At 38.1% G+C, this 19,599-nt stretch overlaps 1 protein-coding gene across 2 annotated transcripts in view; it reads right to left on the reverse strand.

The window, feature by feature from the left end:
- RYK (receptor like tyrosine kinase) overlaps positions 1-19,599 on the reverse strand; it is a 93,004-nt gene that overhangs the window by 31,519 nt on the left and 41,886 nt on the right. The window contains exons 3-9 of one of the 2 annotated variants that reach the window (XM_034994990.1): positions 17,674-17,773; positions 15,761-15,895; positions 13,581-13,634; positions 9,418-9,562; positions 6,241-6,341; positions 2,409-2,534; positions 866-952 (exon numbers count right to left, since the gene is read on the reverse strand). In XM_034994990.1, the coding sequence (XP_034850881.1) occupies positions 866-952; positions 2,409-2,534; positions 6,241-6,341; positions 9,418-9,562; positions 13,581-13,634; positions 15,761-15,895; positions 17,674-17,773 (748 nt within the window). Of the gene's footprint in view, positions 1-865; positions 953-2,408; positions 2,544-6,240; positions 6,342-9,417; positions 9,563-13,580; positions 13,635-15,760; positions 15,896-17,673; positions 17,774-19,599 lie in introns of both variants that reach the window. The other variant, XM_034994981.1, reaches the window with a different exon arrangement.

Raw genomic sequence — 19,599 nt, forward strand, 5'->3', positions numbered from 1 at the left:
TTTCCCTCTATTTCTACATCAAAATGCTAAATTTGTTTTTTTCAAAATTAACATCCTGTCATCTGTCTGTATCAGACACTGTCAGACATGAGGCACCCTATAAATTATATTTTTCTTTCTCTTAAAATGAGCAAACAGATATAACTAAGATTTAAACTTTTATAAATATCAATTATAAGGTGAAAAATTAAGCATCAATTTCTCCAAAAGGAGATTATGTGAATATAGGTATTCTGTTCATGATAACATAAAGTAGTGCTACCCTTTAGCAAACAATCAGAGAGTATCTATCAAAATTTTAAATGTAAACACCTCTTGGGACAGCAATGCCAACTACAGCTATACCTATAAAAGTAAGCCAAAAAGTAGACATACACACATGGATATTTTCTGCAGCATTATATATAACAGCAGAAAAAAGGCAGGGGGAGTGGGAGGAAAGTGAACAAGGCTATTCACATAAGGTACTTTTAGTCTGGGGTTCATTTTTTTATTCTTTATAGACTGCAGTATTGGGAGTGGGAAGGAGGAAAGAAAGAAAAACTGATAATGTTTTTAAGAGGGAAAAAACAAAATTTTTACCTAGGAAAACACAGTATTAGATACAGCAACAATGAAGTCAAATGGATGTAGTTTAACTACAAACATGGGTAATAACTAGTGTTTTAACATCTTAAATTATTAGAACTCTATTTTCTATACCTTATGAGAACAACCCAAATTTCCTCAAAAGTTAGTCTCATGTCAGCTAAATTACCATGGACTGACTTAAAGTCAGGCACAGACTGAGAATTTGAGATGAAATTTCACTGGCATGATCCACCTTAGGAAAGCATTCTGGAAATAGTATGGAAAAAAATCCTACCTTTAACTGTTTTTACAAATGCTTGTTTTTCTTTATTTGGATCTTTTTCATCTACTAAAATCCCATGGAAAATACGCCCAAAAGTACCTAAAGGAAAAATAATAATTAATGAGATCATTAATCATCCCCTGCATTGGGAGTCTGCTCGTTTCTCTCCCTCTGCCCCTTCCCCCTGCTCAAGCTTTCTCCTTCTCTCTCCCTCTAATAATAAGTCTTTAGGGGCACCTGGGTGGCTCAGTCATTAAGCATCTGCCTTCGGCTCAGGTCATGATCCTGGGGTCCTGGGATCGAGCCCCGCATCAGGCTCCCTGCTCGGCAGGAAGCCTGCTTCTCCCTCTCCCACTCCCCCTGCTTGTGTTCCCTCTCTTGCTGTATCTCTCACTGTCAAATAAATAAAATCTTTAAAAAAAAAAAAAGTCTTTAAAAAAATAAATAAATAAATTTTTAAAAGCAAAAAAGAGAAATTCTTTGTAACTAAGAAATATTTTAACGTGCTTTTAGAAATGTCATATTTAAACTAAGTATATGAGAATTCTTTCTGAATTATCCAAAATAAACTAATGTTATAGCTAGGAATACCGGAACTCAGTAATTGGGTATCAGTAGAGGCATTTATGAGTTAGCTTCTAGGCTTAGTTTCAGAATAACAAAGGAGAAAAATGGACCCCCATCATACATTCAAAAATAGACCCCAAAAATTTGCTTCTTTTAATTACTATTTGTCACTGGGGGCAGTTCAAGCCTCTCTCTTAGCTGTGATTGACCTATAACCATCTCAACGAAGAGATGAATTCAGAATGACTCATATATATTTAAAACATTCCAAACTGGATTGTGGAAAGAGAAAGGTAATTCTCTTTAACAACTTGAGTGGCTCAATGAAGTACTTTATTATTAATTTCTATACTCTTCTGTCAGCCATCTCCCCAATTAATACCCTAAAACTCAAGAAAGAAAAGAAGGACCAACAAGTGGGGAAGGGAAGGGTAATAACATCTATAAAATATCTCTTGTGTGTTAGTTCACTTAATACATCATTTCATTTGATCTTCACACCTAGTTCAACAACAGACAATATAGTCTCAATTTATAGGAGAGGAAATTGGACGTGGAAGACATTAAATGATTTCTCCAAGGTCACACAGGTGATAAATTGTGAGACTGGGATTGGAAGTTGGGTGTAACTCCAAAGCCCATGCTTGCTCTGTCTGCTAGAGTCCCCATACTATCTGTCACAGCAAATAGACTTGCTAGGTGGCGATATCATCTTTAAACAAGAATGAAAATGTATTTAAAGGTAAAAAACGCTAATATATAATATATGCTTTAATATACTTGAAAATTAAGAATTATGCCAAAGCTGTATTAAGGCAAATTAAAGATCTAAAGAAATAAAAAATGAAAATCAGTTGTATAAAGGAAATAAATTATGCACTTCTACCCTTAAACACAAAGAGATGAAATTCTTAAAATTTGAAATAAAAAAATTTAAAGTGCTAACATTAAATCCTCCTTGAGAAACTGGTTTTGAGATAATAAATACCTTCTTGGAGTACATCTTTTAAAGTTATCCTCTCCCTGGATATTGCTATATCCTTCACCTTAGCTTTGGCCTCCAAAAGAGTGACACTTCTCAGGTCATTCTTCTCTATCCGCAGGGTAGGATAACCTGAGGAGCCAACAAAGCCAGACCAAGAAATATAAATACCCTTATTATGCCATCAGGGTCAATTAATTCAGTCAAAACCTCAGGACTCAACTCACAGGAATAAATAAATGTAAAAATCATAAAAGGAAAAAGGCACAGACATGAACAGGGAAAATTACCTATAAAGACCAAACTAAATTTTAAAGAAAAACTTTTCACCTACCCCAAAATCTTAAAATGAGTAATTAAAACAATAAACACTAAAATGAATATTACCATTACCACCACTTCAACTGCCTTTCAGCCAAATGAAATAAGCTTTGACTCATAGTGTTTAATTTAATCCCTTTTATGGACTTTTTCCCAAAGATTTTCTAATATAGTCTCCTAACAAAAAAACTTTTCAAATGAATAGATGTTTGTAAAACTATCTTTTCTAACAAAACATCTGATCAATTTAATCAATCTCGTTTTATATAGCCTGGTCAAATCACTGTGAGATACATCTGTTTCTCAGCTCCCATATTTCCCATTCTTACTACATTGGCAGCAAAAACAAAATTACCTAGCCATAACTTAAACTTTTCATTCCAAGAAAAAAATGTTAGAATCAAAGAAGGATTCAGCATCAGCAAGTAAAAATTGGAATGGTGTCTCTAAGATTTATGCACTTCGGTAAACATATGGGAAGAAAACTCCCTGAAGAGTTAGCAGACCTAGATGACCGTCACCAATGGCTGCTACAGTATCTAGATGATATGCTTGGGAGCTTTGTGACCAACGGATTAAGCTGACAACACCTGATTCCATTGATCAGCAGTATGAACAGGATATATGCAGGTATGTGTCTGTATTTGTATATGTTTAATCCTACCTGGAGCTGTTGGGAGTTTCTCGGATCTGTGGTCTGTTGTGTTTTGTTATTTTGGAAAATTCTTGGCCATTCTGTCTTCAAATATTTTTTTACTCCTCTCTTTTGTCTCTTTTTATTTATACACAAATGAATTTCCATTGTATTTTTAAAAAGTGTTTGTTTTTGCCATACATAATAAATGAACCATCTATCTCCTTAAGATAATGTCCATAAAAATAATACTTCTTATAGATAGTATCTAAAAATATTTTTAATAAATAATTTTGATGGACTTTTAAAAAGTATTTTCCTTTTAGTACATAATAATTGAATCTCGGGGCGCCAGAGTGGCTCAGTTGTTAAGCGTCTGCCTCCGGCTCAGGTCATGGTCCCAGGGTCCTGGGATCGAGCCCCACCTCGGGCTCCCTGCTCGGCGGGAAACCTGCTTCTCCCTCTCTCACTACCCCTCTGCTTGTGTTCCCTCTCTTGCTGTGTCGCTCTCTTTCAAATAAATAAAATCTTTAAAAATAATAATAATAATAATAATTGAATCTCTACTTCTTCAAGGTCATAGTCACAATCAAGAATTGACTAATGAGCAAAGCTTGACATCTAAACATTAAAAGCAATGACTTGTTTCTTCTGATAGTTTGAACCTACTTTCATAATTGTCATCATATCTTCTAAAGGGCATATAATTCTTTCTTTCATTGGCAGTGATGGTAACTATTGTCATGATTTCTTATAAATTTTACTTAATCTTGAGCATTCCCTCTTTCCCCTCTTCTTTTTCTTGCCACTCTTATTAAAGAAACCAGCTCAGTTATCCTAGAGAATATCCAGCATCTGCTTCTTCCAGTATCATTTAACTTGTTCCTCTATCCCTGTATTTCTTGTAAACTGCCAGTCAGTTCCACAGCTGTGATTTGGTGCAGGTTAACTCTTGGAGTGGGGAAGGGAGATAAAAATACTCTATGGATAGTATATCACATGTGGGAGTACAAAATATCTAGCTATCCGACTGTCAGCGATGCAAAGTTTCACTAGTGGAGTGAGACTGTGACAGTCTGATCCCTCAAATGATCCCATTTCCCTTTGTTCACAAGGTTTTAAACATTGATGAACTTTTCCTGAATCAAATATTTTAACAGAGGTTGCAAATATGATTTTCTATCACTCCTTCCACATTTATTAAGTAGGATTCTTCTGTAAAGAAGCATTTTCCCTCACCAACCAGCACTACCTGGTTACTCTGAAACCACTGAAATATGAAACACAGTTCATATAGCCAGTCATCAGAATGAGGCATTATTAGTTACCTCACATGATCATGATCAACTTTTTCAAAAACTATTACAAACTCATGGATTTTTACATATTCAGTTTCAAGTCACTGCAGTCACTCTTTTTGATGCTCAAATGTCCCATCTCAACATGTCCCAGGTTTATCTTGTTCATTTCTGATTTAGTCCTGAAATCATCCACTTCCCTAAAGAATCCTAGTTCTTTTTTTTTTTTTTTTAAAGATTTTATTTATTTGACAGAGAGAAACACAGCGAAAGAGGGAACACAAGCAGGGGGAGTGGGAGAGGGAGAAGCAGGCTTCCCACCGAGCAGAGAGCCTGATGCGGGGCTCGATCCCAGGACGCCGGGATCATGACCTGAGCTGAAGGCAGATGCTTAACGACTGAGCCACCCAGGCGCCCCGAATCCTAGTTCTTTTTAACAGCAAACAGTATTGAAAGACCACAACAGGGGTGCCTGGATGGCTCAGTCGGTTAAGCGGCTGCCTTTGGCTCAGGTCATGATCCCAGGGTCCTGGGATCGAGCCCCACATCGGGTTCCTTGCTCAGCAGGGAGCCTGCTTCTCCCTATCCCTCTGCCTGCCTGCCACTCCCCCTGCTTGTGCTTGCTCTCACACTCGCTCTCTCTGTCAAATAAATAAATACATAAATCTTTAAAAAAAAAAGAAAGAAAGACCACAACAGGCCTGTAAGAACCTAATTAATCAATAGCACTACTGAATTTAGCCCTGATTCTGGTCTACTGTTTATCTTGATGATTATGTTGTTTTTTATTTGTGTGGAGACTGATTCCTCATTATGTCTAAATTATATTCTAAGAATGATTATTTTCCCCAACATCAATATGTTACAGTATAAAAACTTTCATCAAAATCCTGTTTAAAGAGAAAGGAAATCAGATTCCATGTTCTCAATTCTAATGGCAGCTAGCTTCCTATCGTGATTAAAAAACAACATGCCTGGCTGGCTCAGCTCGTTAAGTGTTGGACTTTTGGTTTCAGCTCAGATCATGATCTCAGGGTCCTGGGATTGGCTCCACCCTCAGCGCAGAGGCAGAGTCTGTTGGTCCCTCTCCTGCCCCCTCTGCCCCTCCCTCCCCTGCCGAGGGCTCTCTGTCTCTTTCAAATAAATAAAATCTTAAAAAAAAACACAATGTAAAGTCCACAGCCCTTAAGATTATCAAACAATTCATTAAAATCTAAGACTCTGTTTTCATACAGCTCAATGGCTTAGTCTATGTTACTACCTGAAAATATTCCTCCTGAATTTCTATAGAAGCGATTCAGTATCCCTTTTGATGGAATTAATCTATGGAAATCTCCCCCAAAATTAATTCTAGCAATTAAACTTAAATTTTTAAAAATTATTTTTACTACTCTAAGTTTAGAATGTTTCACTCAATGCTCTAGAAAGCAGAAGTTGGGGATCAAGCCTAATTCTATGCACGTTAAGATACTATGTACATGGGATGGTACACATGCCGCACAAATAACTAAGCACACAGGTGCCACTGGCAGACAGACCACAGACAACGTCAGTAAATCATCTTTGGAATTAAATTAACTCTTACTGGTGATAGGAGTTGCATTGTTGGGTGTGTCGGCTCTCAGATATTGAGTCGTCTGGGTAGATGGCTGAGACAGCCCTTGGGAGCTACTGCTGGCACTGATGCTGCAAACAATTTTTGAGAGAAATAACTGGTAAGTCAGCTTCAGTGAGAAATTTCCTTTTTCTGTACATATAAAAATGCATGCAGCCATTGTAACCAGCTTAAAATCCTGATGACCATCACAATAATGCATGGATGTCCATCAAACATTCCATGTTGAAATTTTCATTTCATAATGAAGAGCTATTTTTCTTGTCTACCTCCACCGTCTCAAGCAGGTTCATCTTGTCAGTCATTCAGAAATGCAGGTATTAGTCCTCAGACACCACAGATAGTAGGCCTGAACCTCGCACAAAGACCATGTTAGGGACCTACGGGTCTTCTCTTAGGAAGAGAGCCCATGCCATTCAATTAGATTGCTTTTTAAAAAAAGGAGTAGAATGACAGGCCTCTTCCACTAATGGTCTCAAATCAAATGGCCTATATCAAATAAGGAATATCAAAGTAAATCAAATATACCAACATGCTCAAGGCTTGGGAAAGGGTACTGTATCTGGTTCAAGTTTACTGAATCACATACATTTTCCTTCTTCCTCAATCCCACCTTTTTAGAATTTATGGAACTTTTCGGAATTCTCTAGTACTTAAAGCATTCCATTATATCACATTCTTTAAGTAATATGGGAGATCCAGAAGATGGTAGGCTCAAGCAACTGCTAACCCTGTACTCAAGATTACTACAAATTAATACCTCTTAAGCATGTATTTCTGTCTTTTCAGTGGGTAACCACAGAGCACCGGTTTTTGGAGTTCTAAGTACTACTCAAAGATCAGACTAAAAATCAATGTTGTTAGAAGTCTAGAGGAGGGAACAGAAACATTACCATCCCCAAAGAGGGGAAAATAAAGGACCTCAATTTACTTACCCATTAAATGGGATTAAGAAAACCTATCTCCCAGGATTTTTGAGAGGCTCCAGTTATATAATATATGTAAAACCACTACTTAAATAATACCTGCAACCAACATACCCTGATGGTTAAATGGCCAGACTCAAAATTATTTACTGGTTGTTTCTCTCCAGTAACTGAACAGTAGGTGGCACTCTCGTACCACCTCAGAATTCTTGAAAAGCCTACAAAGATGTTAAGTACATTACTAGCCATAAAGCTAGTAAGTAGAACAGTCAGAATTCAGAGATGCTTTGGCTCCAGAGTCCATGGTCTTAACCACTAGGTTATACTCTGAAAACAAGCAATAATGTAAGTTGCTTTTATTCAATGTCTGGAAACCTATGCCTGAAAATGGAAAGAACCGAAACACCCAATGCATGAGCAGTAACTGATTATTTTAGCAGGCTGAGGTACATGCCCCATAGTATCTTGACAGTTTTTGCACAACTCTGTCCAATGTGTGTTCAAAGCCCTAGCACACATGTAAGCATTCAAGGAAAATGTATCAAGACTCCTAAATGTCATGCTCCTCAGTGACTCCTTTACCTAAATGTTCCTGTTACCTTACTTCCCACTCAGAAGCTTCCAAATGCCATTTCTTCCTCTGTAAACCCCAATTCTAACTTCACCACCACCATATACACAAAACCTATTCTGAAACATGTCCCACCCATGTATTTCTCTTCTCATTCTTACCAACTTCCTCTTCCTTCTCTACTCAGATAAAGTAAAACAGAGGGACAGAGAGTACTTAGGACAGGTACTGAGTCCAACCAGTTCCCTGTACCCTTGTGTTTTTGTTTATGCCACAAATATGCCTATCCACTGTGTGTATGACACTGTGTAGGCCTGGGGATTCAGTAATGAGTAAGACATACTGCTCCCTAATTGGACAAAGCTTACAGTCTAGTGGGAGAGACAAAAAATTATTACAGGAGAAAAAAGTACAATAACTGCTACCAAAGAGAGAGAGGGAAAGAGGGAGAAGGGGAGGCCGAGGGTAGGAGAGAGAAAGAAACAGAGGGCAGTTGGGAGACTTAGAAAAGACTTCATGTAAGAAATGGCAATGGGGAGTTGAAAGCTGAAGAAGGAACAGGTTTGGACTGTTTTCCTTGGAAAATGCAGGGACCCCTGTGGGCAAAAGGAACACATGAACTAAAGTCCTAAAGTATAGGTAAAGGCCCTAAATATACAGGGCCAAAGCGTGGAACATAAAATCATGTGACTGCAGCATAAGTAGGAGCACAGTAAGAAAGAAAGGTTCAACGAGTATGGGAGATATCTCTCCACTAAAGGAGGGCTTTGAAAGCCAAGTCAAGAAGCTGGAAATCTTTCAGTCACCAAGTGGGAATCACTGAGGAGGAAAATGATAGTTATGTACTGGGAAAATAAACCTGTCACTCCATCTTTACCTCTCACCCTATCCTGGCTATAAAGTCCTCCCTGTCATCTCTGACCCACCTAGGCTGGGACAAGCACCTTTTCTATTCTCACACTATACTACACAAATCATAATCATCAAATTTATAAACTTTTATAATTATAGGTTAATGTCAAAGATGAATATTTGAAGCTATAAGGTATAGCATCAATTTTTTTATATTCCCAGCACCTAGCATATCTCCAAGGCTACACATTGGAACTATCCAGGAAGCTTTAAGAAAAATAGTGATGGCCCAAACACCACCCCAGACCAATTACATCAGAATCTCTGGAAGGTGGGACCCATGTTTTAAAAGCTTACTCATGACTATAATGTGCAACCAGGTTGAGAACCAATGGTTTAATCACAGCAGGTTATCAATAAATGTTTACTGGATGCAAGGATGGATGCATGGATGGATAATGATGGAGGGATGAACTGGGAGGAAGAAACAGGGCTATTTTAAAAAGGTACTAGGAGTCTAGAATAGAGTCACGTTAAAGGGGATGGGAACAAAATTGTGATCCTCACTTCTTACCCACCAACTAATAAACTATAATTTCTGTCTTCAAAAAAATGTTTTAAAAAGACTCAGGAAAACACAATGACAGTAATCACAAAAGACAGTAATTTTTCTTTTGGCAAGACCTGATCATCCTCCCTCCCTCCCCTGTGCACCGCAATGCATGGGTGTGTGTGGGCTCCCATGTAAATGCAAATAACCGCTTTAATTTTTTTCCTTTCCCAAAATAGGTATAATACCTGTCATCCAGTTCAATTCTTTTCATACTATGAAGGTGCAAAACAGCTAATATTATTGCTACAAGAAATATTACTGCACAGCAAACCCCCACGCTGATATAAAACACACGTGTGGAAGTGGTTGGAGCTGCATGTACAGGATCATCTGAAATAAAAATGAAAAGCACATTAAGCTTTTTAAACAAATATTATCAACTGCTCTATGACCCAATATAAACAATGAGTATCCTGTTCTTTGTAAAAAAATATTTTCATTTCATGTGCCCACTCTTTGATAAGATCAGTTACCAGTGGTGTGTTGATATAAGTTCTCACAATTTTTAAAATTTTTTTAATGTTGTTGAAGGAATTTTTAAAAAAGGGTTTGAAGAAAATTTTTCATTAATGAGTACAAAAGTCACAAGTTTTACATTTTTTATGTATGGCAGTGCTATCCAAGAGAACTCTCTGCAGTGATGGAAACGTTCTAGTGTGCTGTCCAATACAGGAGCCACTGGTCACCTGTGGCGATGAAGCCCTTGAAATGTGGCCAGTACTACTGAGGAACTGCAGTTTTCATTTTATTTCACTTTAATTACTTTAAATAGTCACATGTGACTAGTAGTTATCATAATGGACAGCACAGATCTATATATCCTTCATATTTCTTCAATAGTGACGTCTAGAGTGGAAAGATCAGACAAGAGTGACCCTCACATTTAAAAAAAACAATAAACTTTTAGTCTTTTTCTCTTATGAGAGTAACAGATTATTTTGCTTATTTATTTTTAAAGATAAGGGCAGGGTAACAAGACCCCACTCATGAAATTGTGTTCAACTTTCTATTATTCAAAACAGAGAGGGAAAGAGAAAGCAAACCTTGGCAATGGGGGAAATAACTCAAAGACAGACAGACACACACACACACACACACACACGAACACACACACAAACTAAGGAAGAGATGCACAGAGACAGAGATACATGTGATCTGAGCAAGCACAGGGAAGACAAATAGAAGCAGAACTGGTGTAACTAAGGCATCAAGTAAGTTTTGATGATGAGTACTCACATCATAATTCTACTGAATAAAACCTGAGGAATCTGGGTTTTATCCTTCATAAGACAGGAAATCGTTATTAAGCAAAGGAACGATACACATGATGAAACCTGGAAAAAAACCAAGCTGACTGCACGTCGTGTAAAGAATGCTTTGAGGAATGTGCAAGACAGGGGCAGGGAACAAGTTAGAAAGTTACTACAGTAGTCCAAAAAAGAGACAGCAATGGTGTGGGCAAGAATGTTACTGAAGATAAATTAATGGAGAGGAAGCACAGTCAACAGACCTTGCTAATGAATGATACTGGGATAAAAAGAAAAAGAAGAATCAAAAGTTAGGCTTAAAGAATTAGGTGGATAATGGTACCTTTACAAAGATTGGGAGGAAAAGGCAGGTTGGCGGAAGAGAGAGAATCAAGAGTTTTGTTGTATCTAAGAGTACCCAGTACACATCTACGTGGAGATGTCAAATTGACAGAAATACAAATGTGGAGTTCTGGGGATAGGTAAGGGCAAAAGATAAAAGCCATAGCTTTCAAAAACTTCTAAGACTGCTTTCTAAAATTTAAACTGAATCAAGAAAACAATAAATCAGAACAGATTAAAGCAAAAAGACCAAATAGCTTCTAGGGCAGCTAGACTTTACACAGCCTGAATGAAGGCCTGACTTTCCTCAAGGATGCCACAAGCTGTTCAATCTTGGAAGGGGCAGAAAAGGGAGGTCCTAAAGGCTGGTGCTAGCAGTACCTATCCAAGCACACACCAGGACAGAGAAGAGGACACTACTCTGCTGGGGAGATCCCCCCAAACGTATCCTGCTTGTTTACCTCCAAATTCCAGGCTTGTGTATGCACTATTCCCATTCCTTCACTTTGACATTTCACCTGCCACCATCTGGTCAGCCTTCAAGTCTCACACGAGATGCCACTTTTCCTCAGGAAACTGTCCCTCACTCCTTCAGAGATTATATGCCCCTCCGTAGGGTTCCCAAAGCACCTTGCACTTGCCTTATCATAGCTTGCCACACTATGTTATTATCATTGCATTAGTGCCTTGTCCATCTCATCCACTACATTATAAACCCTTAAGGGCAGGGTCTGTTTTGCTCAGTTTAATCCCCTGCTTTAATCATACCACCAGGCATATCGCAGACTTTCAACAGATGCTGAATGCATGGATAGAAAGGGAGGGAAGAAGAGAGGTACTGAAGAAAAGACAGCCAGAGACCAAGAATACGCAATATTCTAGTTTCTCTGTGTGAAATAACATCCTACTAGCATAAAAGAAATGGGTAAAGTCACTAGAATTTTCAAAGTAAATTTGGGGAGCAGTGGTATTTTTTAAGATACTTTTTTTTTCTTCTTAGAGATAAATCCAAATGAAATAATCTAAAAAAGCAGACAATGTATATTACTTTACCTTCAAAAAAGGTCTACTTTGGGGGGGCACCTGTCCGTGGCTCAGTTGGTAAAGTGTCTGACTCTTGGTTTCGGCTCAGGTCATGATCTCAGGGTCATGAGATCGAGCCTGGCATCGGGCTCTGCACTGAGTGCAGAGTCTGCTTAAGACTCTCTTTCCCTCTGCCCTCCCCACCCTGCTTGCTCTCTCTCTAAAATAAATAAAATAAAATCTCTAAAAAAAAAAAATCTACTTTGGGATAGCTATAGATACTCTTTGCCTCCTGAGGTGAGAAAAAGATGAAATAGGAAGCACATACTACCATCTATGAACTACTCTTGCCAAGGGTTGGTCCTAAATCTAATCAAGTACAAAATCTAATTACCAGTTTACAGGAGGAAAAAAAAGTATGTTAACACCACAAAGATGAAGACAGGAGAAATTCGATGAGATAAATTACTCAATTTCATCAACAAAAAAGTGATATAAGGGGGGAGTGAGTGATTTCTGAGTAATATAAAATATCTGTCAACAAAATAGAGTGTGTGGACTTCATTTGGATCCTGATGTGGAGGCAAAACTATAAAAAGATATTTTTGAGACAATAAGGTAATTGTCTGCTATTAGAATTTATTAAGGAATTATTGTTAATTTTGTTAAATGTGATAAATCAAATACAAGTGAATAGGTGTTGGGTGATTGTGGGTTATTTTTTTAATTACCTTTAAAAAAAAGATTTTATTTGTTTAGTTGAGAGAGAGGGAGCACAAGCAGGGGGAGGGGCAGAGGGAGAAGCAGGCTCCCCGCTGAGCAGGGAGCCCAATGCGGGCTGCGATCATGACCTGTGCCGAAGGCAGACGCTTAACCAACTGAGCCACCCAGGTGCCCCTTAATTGCCCTTTTTTAAAGAAATCCATACTGGAATATTTATGGATGAAATGATATGATGCCTGAACTGTGCTTTAAAATATTCTACTCCTCCCCAACCATTTACCCATCCAGAAAAGGAGGAGGAAATCAATGGAACAACACTGGCAAAACGTTGATCATTACTGAAGTAGGGTAATGGTCACATGCAGGTTCATCAGAGCATTCTCTCAACTTTTGCATATTTGAAATTCCTCCTCACCACAAATTTTTTATCCTTTTAAGATAATGCTATTAAAACTATCTCAGGAAGTATAAGACTCAATATGTGTCCACATCAGAAAAGGAAAAAAGAAGTCTAAGTTATATCATCTAGACACAACCATTACCAAAAAATAAAGATCTACTTGGAGTTTCTGTTCTGTAGGTTTAAATACGTATCTTTAAGTATCCTTTAAGCTTGCATTTTCACCTGGATGAAATCAGCTGAGGGTTAACCCATCCAGGTCACTAGTCAGATTTTCTAACCTTCTGCTATTGAGATGAGGATCTTATACATGTTTTTATGTTCATACTTTAATTATAACCATTCGAAATGATGTGATATAAATTCTTGCTTATAGATCATTTGCTATAAAATATGTATGAATTTTGCTTCACAAAAATGTCAATATTCTAATCATTTCCCCTGACTATATACCAATCTACAAAACATCAGTGAAGTAAATAGCAAGGCCTCATCACATATCTTTTGACAAACTGGGCACTACAAGGCCTCTAAGCCTTATACAATCACGTGCATTTGCAATCAGCCATTTTTCTTCCTTCGTGATGGAGAACGGTAACTCAGTAACACTTACAAATAGTTCTGCTAGTGTTTTTGTCCAAGGCTGAAGTTTTTACTTCTTCAAGTTCTGAATTTAAAAAAAGATAAAAAATGCTTTAGAAATTCTTCCTTTTCCATGAAAATCCTTAAATACTCTAATTACATTTTCTGAGTTTTTCTCTAACATAGTTTTGTGTTCTTTTAGAACACTGCCTGAACTAACAAAGTATTTGTTGCAAGACAATAAATGCTACATTACGATTCTGATAATTATCACTATAATCACCAATTCCTAATCTATGGGTATTGCTTACAGATGCTCAATGAAAAGGGTTTCTGTGGTCAAGAAGTTTGGGGGGAAACACATATTTTAACCTCTGTGGAGGTGCATAATTCACATTAGCAGAGTATAAAGGCTCTAAGGAGTTCTTAAGTAATGAAATTTACCTGATCAAGCAGTCCCCACTCTCACGTAAAAAAGGAACATTTTCTTACCAGTAACACCCATTAACATTCGATATAGTACAGATATATTTTCTGTTGCAATTTTTTAAATGTAGTAGGGTAGAAAACCAGACAAACACATTAGGATCACATATTAAAGAGCCATGAACTGGACAACTGGGGTGGCCAGAAGTATAACGACCAAATGAAAAGGGGAGCACTATATTAAACTTAAGTCTAAAACAGAGTAGAAAATTACACCAACTGTATTTTAATTTAATTTTCGCATACATATTAAAGAAAATGGACAAAGTATGGGATCATTCTGAATGTCGGCTGATCCTTAACCTCAGTGGTTACTAAGTGGTGGACTCCATCGATCACATCACATTTGGCCATCATGCTGCCTTTAGACATTAGGCGAAGCACCATGGTACAGTCACATCCCCTTCCCTAGGGATCAGGAACCAGGCCTTCTATACTCCTCACTGACTGACTGTGCTAGCTTAGGCGGTCTCTCTAGGGCCCAGTCTCCTCATATCAATTATATAATGACTAGACTGAACTAGAGAGACTCTAAAGTCCACTTTGGCTTGAAAATTACATGAAAGTAGGTACATAACTGAGAATATTAGAACTGAAAAATGTATCAAAACACTGAAGCTAAAAGGTGCTTGCTAACTTTCCATTTAAAAAATGTCCATTCCAATGCAGTAGAGCTTTTTTACTGGCATGTATCTTGACATCAGCCATTGTAACTCACTTGCTGGCATTAGGATCTTTCATAACACTCAGCACTAATTTCAAGTAGGAAATGTTTGAGAGAGAGAGAGAGTTTAACAATGGCGCTAAGAGCACGAGTTTGCATCCAGCTGTACCACTTAGCTGCTGTCTGACCTTGGCAAGTTGGTCAGATGCCCTGAGCCTCAGCTTCCTCCTGAGAAAATGGAGGTAATGAGAGACCCACTGCCTAGAGAGAACTGGGTTCAATGGAAGTAAAGCAGCTGTCAACAGTAGGTACTCAATAAGTTTAGAGGGTTTTATTTTCCCTATCTTAGATAGTAACCTAAGTGGCCATGCAAATTTAGGTCACTTTACCTTAGTGCAACTTAAAGTGAGCAGGTTGGACTAGATGACCTTTAAGGAGAAACTCTAAAATTCTTTCATCTACAGCCTACGTGCTAGGAATTCTCATAGCCACTGTAATTTCTTAAGTAACCGATTATTCAAAACCAAAGTTACTAACATCTATTAAGTACCCATACATGGTATTCTAAGATTTAGGTTTGATTCAATTAATCTAAGAGAAAATAAAAAAGAACAACTTTTGAAACAGGTTATTATGCCCAGTTTACAAATGAAAAAACTAAGACTTAGGGTAAGTGACTTGTCCCCATCTCAGGCCCAGTCCATCTGGCCCCAGGCAATGCTTCTGAGCATCAGCACTTCTATAAGGAAAACTCAGTGAACACTCAGTTACTCAGGGGCCCCTATCACAATGAGGTGACCAGCCACTTGAGTACTATTTCACATCCCTAGTGGAAAGTTAGCAATTCTGAGAAAAGATTTTGAGAACGAAGGGCCCGAGGGAGATTCCTGGCAACAAGCTACCTGGCGATTATCTCAGAATTTCATCTGTTAGTACTCTTTCTTTTCACACTTGCAACTATCATCAAGATTTGGTCACAAATCTGTAGAAAGATGACAAAATATATTTATGACCTTATCACATCTATATAAAACACACACTCTGGTAAATAAATTCCTTACTTTTGTAGCACATTTTCCTTCGTTTAAAGTTTAAGACTGTAAAGTTTTTTGAAGAATTTACTGTCAAGTTGAGCTGCATTAGTATCATAACCTCAGAATCTACTTTGCCAGTACAGGAAAGCTCGACCCGAAACACTGTTTAAAGAGCAAAAAAGAAAAGATATTTTACTTTTCTAAAAATCAATATTAATACCTACTATTTTAGAATTCTTTATTTTTGTTGCATAAAACTAAAAATAATACATTTACATAATACTAAACAGAAATTTTCACAGAACTTACCTTCAGACTACATAGCTTTAGACATTAAGTATTTCTTCATTCATTATAGATATAAAAGTTAGCATTAAAGAACAAGCCAAGACATAAAGGAAGAGATCACTATTTTCAACTTTTGCTCATGATTTTTAATAGATCACTTTGTCTCACAAGTCCTCTTATTATAATATAGTAAAGCTACAGAATAAGGTAAACCCTGCTACCTTACCAGTCACATCAGCAACAAAACAGCAATTACTTGATAAAAAGGAAAGACAATTTACCACCAAAATGCAATTATGTATTTCTCTTAATGAAGAGATTAAATATAAACCTGTAAACTGATAAACCTGATAAATTAATCAACTGAATTAAAAAAAAACCCTTTCTAAAAAGAAACTGGCTTTAATCAATTACTACAGCAACGAGATAACAGACTTTGGTGCAAATCATTTTTTTTTTTTCAATCTTTCAGTTTAAGATTCTTTTTCTACAAATTTAGAGTATCATTCTATCATCTGTATGAGCATATGAAAAATATGGGCATTTCTGAATTTCTTTACTGCCCCATAAAAATGAGCAAGCCTTCCTATGCCTTCTTAAAGCTTAATGTATGTCACTAATAATAACAGATGAGACTGCCAGAAAGAGTTCCATGATACTGCTATATTGTGGAAAGTACACGGCTTACACTTTAAGTTTTAAAAAGTTCGCTTCGCTTTTCTTAAAATCTCACATCTTCAGGAGCCCTTCTCAAAAGGCTGGCTCAACAGTAGTTAAACTGGGTATATATGACACTTAAATCATTTAGTCAGACATGTATTACATGACTATCCTGTGCAGACGCAGTGCTAGGCACCAAGGGCAGACGGCTGAAAAAGACAGCTCCTGCCCTCAGGGTAGCCACAGGCCAGCAAGGAGAGACAAGCACAAAGAATTACAAGATAATGTGATCAGTTCAAAAACAGTCAAATTACAAGATCCTACAGAGTATGAAGAACAGAAGAAAGAGTTAAGACCTGGGGGGAGAAAAGGAAGCAGAAAAAGGACAGTGGAGATTTTGAGTCTTGAATATTTAGTATGAATGACAGTTTAATAAGCAGAAAAGAGGAAAAGGGGGTTCCAAATACACAGACCGGCACATGCAAAGGCAAGGACGTCAAAACTGCACGTAGTACGGTACCACTGGAATGCTGGGGCAAAATGCAGCAACAGGGCCAGACAGGCAGGTAGAGGCAGAGGATACACAACAGCATAATGGCGGGAGAGTCTGCAATGTACTCAGTTGATGGGGGTAGTGGGCCCTGATAGGACTGATGTCATTTGGTCGGATAAGAGTGTTCAGTGATGATCCAGGCCACGGTGTGGGAATTTAGTCCAAGAGGAACAAGACCAGACACAGGAGGAGGCCAAGGCCAGCAATGCAGAAAAGGAGACAAGGAAGAAGTGAGCACAGACAGTTCTGGAAGGGATGGAAAAGAGGGGATGGTTTAAAATACAGTGCAAATAATCAGGATTTTCAAAAATTACTTTTCAAAGTACTTATACATCTTAAGCCTATCAAGTAAGATATACTACGCATCAATTATTAAACTGTTCTTCTTGGGATATGGGGGACACAACTGAAAACAGTATGTTAACTCTTTCAGACTCACCTGATAAAGTGCGTGGAACTTCCCCCTGAGCAGAAATGTTGACCTGGGGCATGTCCATAGCCACAAAATTGTCTACTTGGAATCCCAGCTTATATTCAACCTGTAAAATGTAGAAACAAACAAACTGAATCTGTGGTAACAGAAAGGACACTAACAGTTTGACTTCAATGATTAGCTCATGAACTAGTAAATGCATGAGTCTTTCAAATGTACAAATAACCTAGCTATAACAAAATCCAACTTGTCATAAACAGTCCTAGGAATTTTCAACTGGATAAAAAGTCAACCCAGTAAGCCACCCTCTATTTCATGTCTAGAACAGTACTACAACTCTCCTATAAAATCTTCGTTCTAGGATTCAGAAATCTTGCTGAGGACTACACAGCCACGGACAGAAAGGCCCTGAAGAGACAGATATGAAGAGCCAAGTTGTTGAGATGTGTAATTTACAGACCACTGACTAGTAACCAATATCTTCTCTGATTGATAAATGCCAGGCTCTGAGGGCTTCCATGTGGCTGGTTGATGAAGGTCTGCTCTGCAGATCCACTCACTCCATAAGCAGATTACAAAGCATATCTCAAGAATATCTCTAGTCCAGCTTTCACCATAAAGAAAGTTTATGTTTGGAAGCCCATCTAATCTCTGAATCTATTTCTCAAGTAATTCAGAATCCAGAAAGGAAAAGAGGTAATTATGAAGATATCATTGGAACACCAATAACAACTATCAATATCTGGCCTACAAAGGTGGCTTAACATAACCAAATAGCATCTGGGGCGCTTGGGTGGCTCATTCGGTTAAGCATCTGCCTTCGGCTCAGGTCATGATCTCAGGGTCCTGGGGTCGAGCCCCCCATCGGGCTCCTTGCTCAGCGGGGAGCCTGCTTCTCCCTCTGCCTCTGCCTGCAGTTACCCCTGTTTGTGCCCTCTCTCGCAAATAAATAAATAAAATCTTAAAAACAAAACAAAAACAAAAACCAACCAGCATCAACAAATACAGCCCTATTGCTAAACTGATGGTCATGGAAGGAACAGCTCAAACTGCAAAACAACAGCTGAAATTCGGAACAGCTGCCACCTTCAAGACCTTTAATGAGGCCTTACATTTCACGTTACTCTTTGTACACCCCGCTGGGGTCTTGGTAAGAATGGTACTCCTCTCCCATTCAGTGGTCACAAGGGTGGTTTTGGTGAAGAGCTAGAACTGGCAAGAGCCAAGGAGCAATGGGTTGGGAAAAGAGTGGTAGGAACAGGTTTAGGAAACCATTCTTTAAGAAACTTAACCAGGAAAAAAGGAACCAGGTTGGGGGGCGGGGGTGTGTGTGTGTGTGTACTGATTCTGAGGTTTTTCTTTCTTTAATGAGAGGTATTACAATGTGTTTATATGCTAATGAAAAAAGCCAATGAAACGGGACATAATAAAGATGAAAAGAAATAGGAAGAGAGTATCATCCTAGCTTATAAGGAAAGGGATTGGCTGGGGCAAATCTGTCTACGCATGGATAAGAAGCGTTCATGCCAATGAATTTAACTCCCCCTATGAGTGGGTCTCTTTTCACACTTTCATACTTGAATGTCCCTGAACACTGTAGGGGTATACAAATATCAAACTATTACTTTGCAGTTAAGATACATATACAAACAATTGTTAAAGGCTGTATCTGGTAAGTGCCATGTTCACAACAAAGAAAATGTTCTTGCTGCTGCGTATCCGGGACTTACTGGTACCTTGAGCTAGTCAGTGTTCACGCTTACCTTAGCACGCCACAATACTGTCACTGCCACCAGGGGGTGCTAGAGAGCCAGCTACACCCTGGCTGCATTTGGGCCAAGAAGGAGCAGGCTTTCCAACAATACTAAGGGAATGCATTGGCTATATCCCTATATCCATGCTATCTTTGAACAGGACAATACACGAAGGGCA

This window comes from Mirounga leonina, unplaced genomic scaffold (genome assembly GCF_011800145.1).
Source record: "Mirounga leonina isolate KUSES-001 unplaced genomic scaffold, KU_Mleo_1.0 Mir_115, whole genome shotgun sequence".
In the NCBI taxonomy this organism is placed as follows: Eukaryota; Metazoa; Chordata; class Mammalia; order Carnivora; family Phocidae; genus Mirounga; species Mirounga leonina.